The 12,174-nt window shown below is 40.6% G+C and overlaps 1 protein-coding gene across 1 annotated transcript; it reads left to right on the top strand.

The window, feature by feature from the left end:
• Positions 1 to 1,095: 1,095 nt before the first annotated feature.
• Positions 1,096 to 12,174, top strand: LOC310844509 (major seminal plasma glycoprotein PSP-II-like; the record flags this gene model as incomplete). The annotated part of the gene is made up of 6 exons (XM_083738611.1): positions 1,096 to 1,231; positions 8,165 to 8,194; positions 9,045 to 9,192; positions 10,636 to 10,820; positions 11,884 to 11,919; positions 12,143 to 12,174. The coding sequence occupies exons 1-6, from the start codon at positions 1,186 to 1,188 to the stop codon at positions 12,172 to 12,174; spliced, it is 477 nt and encodes a 158-aa protein (XP_083594737.1). The 5' UTR covers positions 1,096 to 1,185.

The raw sequence follows: 12,174 nt of genomic DNA, 5'->3' as shown, positions 1-12,174 counted from the left end.
TATATATATATAAAGTCCCCATGAATGTTCTGGCTTTAAAAAGGAGGCAGGCATAAGGAGAAACATCTTCTTGTTGAATTACCCAGCTACAAAGGTTCCCAAGCCCTGGTCCACAGACTAGCAGTGTTCTGCAAACTTTTTCCACGTTATCTGTGGCATGTCTTCAGATTTGTGGTTGAAGATGGGAGGTGGCATATCTACTGCATTAAACATTTATATTTATTTTAATAGTGTTTTAATTGCTTTTTTTATTTATTGTATTGAATTATCATGCAAATTCTATTGAGCGTGATATATAATAAATAAAAGAAGCTATAAAAATGCAATTAACACTCATACAGAATCTAGCACAGCACAGTACGCATGCTACAATAGGGAGAAAAAGAACTGCAGTAGTTTTAAAATGGTCCGGGGGGGAAGGTTGGAACCACTGCCCTAGTCAGTGGCAGGAAGAAATCTGAAAAATATGTAATGAGAAAACAAATGGTTCAAGTTATTTTATTCATTTATTAGATTTGTATCTCATTCTTCCTCCCAAAGGAGCTCAGGGCAGCAAACAACCGAGTAGCAGAACAACTAAAAATAGAATTATTAAAAAACAACCCAGAACTTCTAAAAGCAATTAACATCATTTTGAAAGCAGCCACATTCTCTCACAGCTAATAACTGATATGAATGACTCCAAGAAACAGAAGCCCAAAGCTCAAGTTCAGCACCCAGAAGTAGCTGTGTGTTTCTCTAGATCCTGGCCGCATATGGGCACAAATATTTCTTGTGCAACACTCTCCTTAAGAGAATCTTGCCTGCTGGCATTCCCCCAAATGAAGTGACAAGTAGGTGCACTCGATGGTATCTAATTCACACTCATTTCCTTCTGGAAAATAGCTCCCCTTTTTTTAAAAAGGAAGAAGGAGAATGACAAGCGCTGGGCTTCATATTGAGGACTGTTTATACAACAAGTATAAAAAATGAAAGATAAGGGAAGTGGCATTGATATGCACTTGTATTGTTGGCATAGTTTAACAAACATTGTTTGGCATCGCGAAAGCCCTTTTAGAGAACTTCCTTTTCCTAGGAGCTGACGAAAAAGGGCAGATCAAATTTCAGACCCACCACACTATATATGTTCAGGTGTCTTCATCCTGAAGGTTACTACTCCTAATTCTCCTGGAATCTTAGCCCAAGATGGATCAAACTGTGATCTTCCTTTGGGTGCTACTCTTAGCATCAGGTAATGTGCTCTGTGTGTGTGTGTGTGTGTGTGTGTGTGTGTGTGTGTGTGTAAAAGAGATCTTTGCTTCACCTTCTTTTCTGTCTTGCATATATAAAGTTGAACAGCAATTTCAATAAATAAATGCTTAAATCAGAATTGAGAAATAAAGGACAAAGTCTGTAGCTCAGTGGTAGGGAAGGCTCCAAGTTCCAACCCTGGTATCGCCATGTAGGGTTGGGAAAGTCTCTTGACTGAAACACTGGAGAGTTGCTGCCAATCAGTGTAGACAGTACTGATGTAGATGGACCAATGAATTTAACTCTGTATAAGGCAGCTTCATATATTCCTATGAAGAAACGAATGTTGACTGTTTTCAAATCTAAACTGCTTGAACCTTTTAGAGCATAGCCATAGGTATCAACTTTGCTGTAGAAAATTGACTGTCATTTGCTTTGTTGCGAACTTGGTCTTCAGATTATGGTCTGTGCATCCATCTAGAGTTAGCCACGCTTATGCACACTTTCAGGGAAGTAAGTGCCACTGACTTGTTTCTCAGGAAACAGGAACAGACCGCAAATCTTGTGGGATAAGTTTGTCAAAACCAATTTATTCTACTAGTTTCAGTGGGGTGAACTTTGGCTGGATCGGTATGTTAGTGTTTGTTAGAAAATAAATTAAAAACCATTACTCTATTCATTTCACAACCTTGCCTTTGTTTGGGGGAAATTGTTGAATGATTTATTACTTTGATTACATTTGACATTCAATTCAGGGAAGTTAGATTTCAGAGAATAGTTTTGAGATGTAGACTAGGTAGATTGTCTAGGGAACTTTTTCTAATCCTCTCCACTGGAGGCTTGAAAGAAAAACAGTTTTCAAAAAGGTCATTAAGAAGCTAAATCAACATTTTTTTTTGTTAGGAATCTTCCCAAACATATTGGGTGGTATTCAACTAAGTTTTACATATAGTAAACACACTGACATTAATGAACATGACTACGTTAGGTCCATTAATTTTAAAGGATCTGCTCTGGGCAGAGGTGCCAGCTTCTCCAGACTATTTAAGGGTCCTGTCATGACATCCCAACATCATGCACATGATATTGTGCAACGTTCTGATGTCACGCGTGTGGCACTGCATGGCATTCTGATGTTGTGAGACTTTATGATGTCACGTGTGTCCCCTCAATTGTCCAGAGAAGTTGGCCCGTCCTTCTCTAAAATAAGATGGGGGAGAAAGCTAAAGTGCTTTGGCCCTAGACACTGGCACCCTTGGCTCTAGGTAAACACCACCTGGAGTCCAGAACCTCTGAGCATCAAATTTGTGCTCCTACTTATACTACCTATAGAACACTCAAGCTTGAAAGGCAGTTTTTACCTCAATGTAAAATGGCATTAGATGTATTTTAGAGCGTAGCAGCTTCTTCAGCATGTGCCCAGTTGAAGTTCATGTTTTTGATGTGCTATGGGATCTCCCCTCCCCCCAATTGCCCTCAGAAGGTCGCAGCCATAGGCGCCAACTCCCTGGGGCCTGGATGCCTGAGCACTCACAAAATTCGCCATGAAGGGGCTGGGCACCCACAAAATTTGGTGCCAAGGCCATGCACGCTACATGGCACCCATGGTCCTGGGGCCAAGTTGGCACTCCTGGTCCCAGCAGATGTTGCCACAGGTTTCCTGCATGCACAGATTCAGGGTCTCCCTAATCATGGGCAATAGGATGGAAGACTCACTTCTAAAACCAGTTTAGAAGGATTGTGGAAAGTAAGCCTCTCCCACAATCAATAGAACTGATCATTAATCACATACACTATTCCCAATCCTAAGGGGGAAAGCCTCATATCTTACAGAGCCAAAATGGCACTCCAAAAATGAAAATGGAGGCTATCAATAGGTTTAAGGGAAACCCAAGATTTGCATGGAATTTACAGAAGAAAAGTGGACCAAGCATTCCACACAAGGGACAGTGTCCTCAGGGGCCAATAAATATTGACTGTTGGGGGCAGGTACAGAAAACCAAGGGATAGAGGGGAGCAATTTGATTCAGTTCACATTTAAAGGTGAACCTACCTACCATGCACTTTCTGAAACAATACACAAACTAAAACACAGCCATCCTTTGAGATCTTATTCTGTGGATAAGTAATGCTTACACAAATGCATAGACTAGGATAAAGGGTGCCTAAGTAAGTGAAAAAATGTAAGTGAAAATAACAGATGAAATGCATTATATTAGGGAAAACAGCTTTGCAAAAAATGTGTACAAAGGGGCGAATGTGCATGTGTATATTAGGAGAAATTTGCACCAAAATGCCGATAAATTTTATGAGGACTTTAAAAATTACAAACTGGATTGGAAATGTGAAAAACTGAAAGGATTGGAAACATGAGGAATGGGGAGAAACCAAGATGCACAGATTTGCCCATTCCTAGGTAGGGGGAGCTGAATTAGAGTAGGGAATCTTGAACTGAGGCCACTGCTCACGCCAAGATTTTTGTTGTAGGTCTCACTTATTTAAAACTCATTTTTAAGTAGTTGTTCCACTCCAGCTGGTTTGGACTATAAATTCCCTGGCTCAATAATGTTTTGTATAGTGACTAGCTGTGCTGAAATATATTTTGATGCGAGTTGTGACTATTGTTTTGTAGGCTCTCCTGGGCATCAGTCTTAAACAAGAACCACTGTGTGCCAGATCCTGCCACCTACACAAAGGGGGAAAGTTCGGAAGCCAGGAGGGAAGGTGTGGCTGGGCATGGGAAGAGAAGGTTGGCAAGGGTTTGTCAGTGCCAGAAATTTCCTCTCTCTTCCTGCCAGAAAAAGCGTAGGTTGTTGCGTGACCATGACGTCTGCGGTGTGTGATGGTGTACTCAAACTGGTTTAGAGAGGAGGAATTCAATGACTTGGAAATGCTTTTCCTTTCCTACACATCACTCTTTCCTGTGTTTTCTTGTGCATTACCTATGTCATCACCCCCAGCATGGGTTGCATCCAATTTGAAAAACTTCCATTTTTTAAAATGAACCAACCACAACTTACATATTTTATTAATTAACTAATTGGAAATGCATCATTTTTTAATATTAAGTGTCCAAGGTACTATGCTGTGTAACATTTTTGCTTGAATTGTATTTTACTTGACTCTGCCTTAAATAACTCTAGTTACTGAGTGTTGCTGTTACATTCAGGTCCTGCTTGCAGGCTTCTCACAGGCAGAACAGGATACTGGACTAGAAGCTTCATCTAGTTTCTGACTTCTGTAGTTATAGAGGTTGTCATAACTGAATTTGCATGGAAGCAAATATCTATGTGAATGCAAAGAATTTTTCCCCCATTTGCCCAAATGTTTCCTATTATGGAGAATATCCATTCCATACAGCTATTTATGGCTGAGAAGGCATCAAGAAACTCTCCACCACTCCATTTGGTTGTATTCCATAAGCATTACTTTTGAATTCCTGAAAACCCTTGAGAGGTTTCTCTGAGCATTCAGCCATAATTCTCAAGAGCAGTCTTCTTCAACCTGGTGCCTTCCAGATGTCATTAGCCTATAACTCCCATCCCAAACAACATGAGTGGGGCTGATGGGAGTAGGCTTCCAAAAACATCCAAAGAGCACCAGGTTGGTGAAACCTTCTCCAAAGGGTTCAATGATGGAGGCTTGAAGATCAGCCCACCACCATTCACAGTGGGAAGAGATGCTCAGAACATCATTTCCTCCTGAAGCAGAAATCTATTGGGTTTTAGCCTTTTCAAGAGCACTCTGCCCTCTCCTACCTACTCCCTGTCCTCAAGGTGAAGTATTTTTGTGTGTGTGTTGGGGAAGAGGGAAGAGGCAACAGGCTGTGATCATCAGCATGGATGTAAGAAAAATCGAGGTGGAGGAACCAGTCCACTTCAGTCCTGCTCACTGTAATTCCACAGACCTAGGTGCACAAATAGAGCACTGAAAGCATGAGCTGTGGGTCAGTTAAAGCACAACAGTTGAGGTCCAATTCCTTCTTCTGCACTCATTCCCCAGTTTTGAACACCCAATCCCAGACATCAGATATAGATCTTCAGTTCTGGTAATGTCTGGGTGAAAAAAACACATATGGGACATCTCTTAATTTAATATCTATAATATCTATATTCACACACACGAGAGAGAGAGAGAGAGAGAGAGAGAGAGAGAGAGAGAGAGACCACTTTATCGTGGTCCTTAGACCCAAAATACACAGTACAACAATAGTACATATTAACAGTTATTAAGGTGTAAGATCAGCCTTGCTGGCCAACAGATGAGCTTTAGCTGGTACATACTGATTTCTTATTTTTATTGCCTTTAAGAAGTGTAACAGTATCAAACTTATCCTCAAGGAGAACCTTGACATGAAATGGGTCAGTATTTCTAGGTTGTTCCGATAGTATTGGATTGATTAGATGCTGTCGAACCTGTTTATACAAACTACAGTTTATTAAAATATGTTCCATATGTTCAACATCCTGGGAACATGGGCACAGCCTATCTCGGTATGGGACAGCAGTCAATATTCCCCTCAGCACTTCAGATGGGAAAACATTTAATCTGACTTTAGAAAACAGATGGCGATAGTTAGATACAGTCAAATTCTTAAGCTAGGGAGATAACAAAAAAAACCCTGTAGGTATTGGAATCCTGACACAGATGGACCACAGGGCACATGTGAGCAAGATCGCAAATCACTAAAGGTGATATTCACAGTTTTGAGGGCAGTATCATACTCCAGGTGGGTAAGAAAAAGGTTGAAAGACCTATCAAAGAGGCCTTACATGCCATGGTTTTTGACCAGGAGCCGATGTATTCCTCATTTACCAAATGAAGGAGTCGTCCGCTTCCAAAGCCATACATGCAGATTCTTAGCCAATATTTCAAAGCACGCCACAAGTGGGTAGGGAGAGAGAGGAATTACATGCTGCCAGGCTATAAACATTGTAAAAATTAGTTTCATAGCAAGGCTCAATACACTCATTGTTCTTCCCCCTGGATATTATTTACACATCTCCCAACTATTGCAGAAATAGCCTTTCATTGCTAATCATTATTTTTCATTATACTTTCCCACAGTCATACAGAAGCTTAGCCTTCTTTAATAACCTTTAAATGTATTTATATAAAACAATAAACTCCACTATTAACCTTAACCTTTTTAAAGCTCAGCAGTAGTAGCTTTAGTAAATTCACTTATTAAATATTTCTATTTTGGTGTTCTTTAGCTTGTAGGACAAGTCTCTCCTTGTCCTACCTGGAGATGCTGGGAACTGAACCTGGGAACTTTTGCGTGGAAAGCAGATGCTCTGGCACCAAGCTGTAGCTTAGCTGAGAAGGAATGGAGCTAGGGTTCTCATTGCCTTACATGAGGAGGGCCCCCTTAAGGGGTGCCAGGGGTGTAGGTGTGGATCAGTCTACCTGAGATGATGATTGCATTGCTATGCCACTGGGATGCTGAGCAACAGTCATAGTCATGTTTGCACATAGTCGAGACCCATGTTTATCTAAAGCCTGTGTCCCATGTGTTCCTCTTTGACCTCTATGAAAGATACTCCCAACGGCAGGTGCAAAAGATTTGCTGTGGTGCAATTACTGTCTTCTGCAAATTACGCCTTCTACAGAGGTTTCGCTGGGGTTCTATGGAAGCATTTTGAGATTATACCAGCACCACTTCAGAACAAAAGGATTATGAAAAGGAGCTACTCTGTGTGTGGTTAAGTGGCAGTAATCGTAAATTAAAATGCTATCAGATTTCCAGAAGCCAGTAAGGTTATAAAGATGATCAGAAGAATGATTCATGTTGTTTGAATTTAAGTGCTAACATTCATTTCCTTAATACTAGTCAAACATTGTGAAATGCTGCTCTTAAAACAAAACTGAGTTTTGTTGAATAACGTCCCATTTCAAGAGTCTAAAAAGTAATTGTTCAAACTCCATTCTTTGACACCCCCCCCCCCCCGTTTGCAATTTATACAGTAACATAAAAATTTGCTCTGGCTGTGAGAGAAATCCTTTCCAGGCCCCAGTAGCATATCTGGGGGGGGGGGCAGGGAGGGTGATCCACACTGGGTGGCAGGCTTACCCAAAGGGTGTCCCGTGTGTTGCACAGCCTGCAGAGTGCCCCAGCCACCACCTCCTGCTTGGCTGTGGATGGCCTGGAAAATCAGCATGGCCTGGAGCTCAGCTTATTTGCCCCACCCCATGGGCGGCTTGTCCTGCTCCTGTGGGCAGTGCATGCACCAGCCCCGGGCACCCAAGTGGCTTGCTACACCATTGCCCAGCCCTGTCAACTAGTGGCTAACCTCTGTCTATAGCAATGTCAACCAGCAATCAAGGAAGGAGGGGGAGGGATGCAAATTGGCAATGGTTCTTCTTTACTACTGCCAGCCGCAACAGTGCTGTGCTGTGGCCTAATCCTGGAATTACAATCCAGGAGTATACTAGAAAGAGCAGGTTCTCCCTCATGTATGTCACTCTGGCCCTGCCTCCAGAAGTGAGCTAGTGTTGCAGATTGGCCTCCAATGTACAACTTCCAACTTGTACAGCTACTGCTTTGAGCTCAGATGAAATGGAACTTTTAGCATACAGTGCTCTTATTCATTTGGGGTTTCTTTTTGTTTGTAAGAACACAACTTGATTGCATTTAAGATTGAAGCCCTACATATGAGACCCCTAAGATTTGTAACTGTATTCCACTATAATGGTTGCAGAACTTGGATTTGCTAGAGGAGTGTCCTTGTTCTTCTTCTTCTTGCTAGCAAAAATGGCACATTTTTTGTCATTGCGAGCATGGCATTCAATGAAGTCATTTTTTTCTTCTTGATGAAGAACATTTCCAGCTACATATTAAACCACATCAATTCAATGAACAATTTTGAAATTGTATTCTTGCAATGTTTTCTTGATTCTCTTTCCTCTCCTCTCTCCCATTTCTTTTAAATAGGAGTGAAATCTGCCACAACAGTAGCTAAAGGTAAGCAGCATCTCTTCTGCTACATAATATAATGTTGAATTCCAGTTCCCGGCATGCTGACAATATAGCATCGCTTTCTCATGCAGAAATTTGCTAGTGGGTAGCCTGCAAACCCCTTCAGATGCCGTTGGAGGAGCCAAATTGCTGGGGCTGTGCGTGCCCCTCAATGCAATCTAGGGCCCTATCTGGCACACTGGAGCAACCCAGCCTGACCCAATATCTTGTGAATTGCCCTGTGATCTTTGGATGAAGGGCGGTATACAAATTTAATAAATAATAATAAATAATAATAAGCTTCAAATCTTTTTTATTGGGGGGGGGGGCAGTTCTAACTCAAGTTAAATATTTGGCCAGAAGGGGAGAAGGAGAAAGTGCCTCCCCCCCCCCAACAGCATATTTTATTAGGGTACTAAATCAAACACATCAGATTTCCCCCCCCCCAAAAAAAAAAAAATACCCATAGCAAAGCATTCAGAAAAACCCTTGAATTCTTTGCATTCTGGCTTCTTGTTCTTATAAGAATGCCTACCATGAGATGAACCGATCTATAGGCCTGTGCTGCAAAGAAAAGCTGGATTCACTGGGCTCGTAGTAGATCTAGTATTTATTCCTCTGCCAATGGCAGCTCTCTGCTTAATGGTGCAAAGATCACCTGGCTTCATGACACACAACAGATGTGATGCTGAAGATGGCTGAAGAAAACAGAAGGACCGCATGGAATTCAGTTCTTGTGATTCTGTCCTCTGGGTCTTGGTGAAGCTGGAAAGTTGTTACTGGGATCTGCTTTTGGAGGGCTGGGGGGAAGCAATGCTTTGACACAATACTCAGCATTTATTTTTGTATTTGTTAGGTAGCTACAGTTGTGGCAAGACTTTCACAGATCCAACGGGGTCATTTTATCCCACATATTACACTGGTGGTGGAAACGTCGTAGAGTGTCTCTGGACAATTGTTTCATATGATAAGATTCCTATAGTGCTAACCCTTGATTATTTCAAGTAAGTCCTCCGTTGAAAGCTAGTGTTTTGTACTGTTGGCATGTCACTTGTACTTTGGCAATAGGTACCACTGAAGAGGAAATTATTTCGTCATGCTTCCTTTCCTGCTTAATCTTTTTCTTCACTTTCTGCTTCTCTTTTTCCACACTTACCCCTTTTCATGTTCTCCTGGTTCTTACATCTTTTCTTTTTCTTTATATGTTTGCTTGTTTTGAATAACTAGAGCAAAAGCATGCAGAATTGATATAATACATAAACTGATTGATTTGACATTTTTTTTTAAAAAAATACCTTGTGTAAATCATGTATAAGGGCTTTTCACCTGAGCAGCTTGTTGATGGATCGGGTTCATCTGCAAGGTGTGAGGGAGCTGACACCACCACCCTGTTGTGGGTTACAGGTGTGCCAGTTTAATTTATTTTAATTAATTTTCATCATTACTAAAATCACAAAGGAATAAAAGCATGCACATCCTTAAAGCATATATGTGAAAGATTGTCTCATCCCTTATGTACTCTATCACTGTGCTCTGCCAAGAAAGAAAGAAAGAAAGAAAGAAAGAAAGAAAGAAAGAAAGAACATTTTCCAGTTTCAGAGTCCATTCCAGTTGTTCTGTTATTTGCAAAGTTAGTAAAAAATGGCTGGCAATTCCATAAGTGCCAGGGAATCTGGGTTAACTATGGCCTGCATATCTCACTTGGGCTGTTGAAGCTTCTGAGTCTTCATTCACAAATTTAATAAAACCAAAGCGAGCTGAATGCAATGTGCCAGATGTTGATTGCCTTGGGAAAGGGTGAGAAATGGAAGTCGTTAAGGTGACCATGTCCTGTGGGCTCATGCATATTATATACTAAATAAATAAATGAAGTTTCCAAAATTCCCTACAAAACAGTGCTCATGACTTCTGTGGGAAAATCAATATTATGGCCACACTAGGAAGTCTAGCTGTCCAGAGCCAGCACTCCTGCTAGAGTTCTGCTGCATATATTTAAAGAAGGAGAGGAATGATGTGCTGGCTCCAGGTCTGGCTCCCATTGAGACATTGTGAGATGCATTCCAAAATCTTTCCTCCAGAGCCTATTTCTTACCAACCAATGAGACATTACATTAATCAAAATGCTACAATATTTAGTGCTACAAGGCCTTTATATGCCCTACTTATCTGGGAGCAGGTCTCAGGGAACTCAAGAGTACTTGCTTCCAATTAGCCATGCATAGGATTTTGCTGTTGATGTGTTATGACAAAAAATTAACTGAACTCAAGGGGTCACAAACCGCAGGTGGGAGAGGAGACAGAGTTTTTAAAGTTAAGAATGTGAGGAGAAAATGAAATCATCAAAATCATATAAATAATAAAATCATTGTCATCGTCATCTGATACTTTTGAATGCAGGAATTTCTTTGCCTTGTACAGTATGACTAATGACACTTTTTCCTCCACAGTTTGGACTGTACTCGTGAATACATTCAAATCTATGATGGAATGGTAGATCATTCAACACTACTTGGGCAAATATGCGATGGCCCAAGTCAAGTATTCGTTTCACGTTCAGGCCTCATGAAAGTTTTACTCCACAGAGAGTCCTATCGTGCAGGCACTGGCTTTTTTGGCTATTACGATATAACAGGTAACCCTGGAACTCATACATTTACTTTCCATGCAGCTGAATATTTTTGCTTTTCGTATGCAGGAATAGAATTTTGTAGATCGGATTAGAATTTGACATTGTGGGCATTTGCTTCAGGATTACAATAGAGGGGCTTTAACGCAGTAAACAATAGGGTTGTGCAACAGTTCACTAGATTGGCTTGTATCTGTACTTGTAATGGGAAACAATCTACTCTGCTTCAGAGCCACTCTGTCTTTCCAGTTTGACTTCCTGTTCCGAGTCTGAATTAGACCTGTTTCTCCCCATTGATTATGATGGGGAATTTAAACATGGCTGAACGTTTTCCCCAGAAATGGATGACAGAGAAAACAATGCCTCTCCAGAGAGCATTAAGCCTGCCAAATTGCAGGCAGTGCAAGGCCTGGTTTTATCCCTACTACAAAACATATGCAGGTTGGATGGGGAGCTGATCTGCAGTCTTACCCTCCACACACGCATTCAGTGTCACTGTTTTGATTATCTGGAGAAGGCCTGACATCCACAAACTATTTCTGCTCAACCTTTTTAGTGAAATTTTCACTTGTAGTATTCTCAGATCCAGAACTATACTACTTGTAAAAGCTGCCCAAAGCCCTGTTTGTTTCCATGGTTTTTCATTTTGTTTCCTCCAGTCTTCCTTCAAATGCTCATTTTTTCTTCATAGGGAAAACAAAAGTGCTAAATTAGCAAATTATTTTTATTAAAAAACCAACATTTTCACTGTATATTTTGGAAAGTTGTTTGTTTCACTATCCATTTGGATACTTCTTACAATATTATAAGGGTTGTTCTGGACATCAAGGGACAAGTTGGGATACAATTGGTTGCCATTTGGAATCAAGATGGTTGCCACACCATGCAAATGTATAGTTGTTTCAACCACTCATTTTACAATTGCTTTGATACAAGTTTAAAATATAAATGTGGTTTTGATTTTAAAAGAGCAAATATTTTTAAAATCTAGGTTGAGTCTTGACTCAACAATTGCTAGAATGCTGACTGTTTTATAAAATGATGTTATTTATTTATTTATTATTTATAGATCTGGCAACCTCACCAGGCCCTGAATTAACAACAGGTAATGAAATCTGCTCACCTTTTTTTAAAAAAATGTAGGGAATATGAAGGTCCCTGGGCATAATAGTGGGCTTGGCAGCGTAATGGTTATAGGTAGTAGTCAACTAAATTTTACCGAGAGTATATCCATTTAAATTAAGAGTCCTAACTTAGTCATGTTCATTAATTTCAATGGGTCCACTCTGAACAACTTGTAATTAAATGATACCCCATAAATGCCCTAGCGTATGATAGTGTTGAGGAAATGAGGTTTTAG

Source organism: Podarcis gaigeae (genome assembly GCF_964106915.1).
Source record: "Podarcis gaigeae genome assembly, chromosome: 5".
In the NCBI taxonomy this organism is placed as follows: domain Eukaryota; kingdom Metazoa; phylum Chordata; class Lepidosauria; order Squamata; family Lacertidae; genus Podarcis; species Podarcis gaigeae.
The sequence above is the reverse complement of the archived record's forward strand: the minus strand, read 5'-3'. Positions and strand labels throughout refer to the sequence as shown.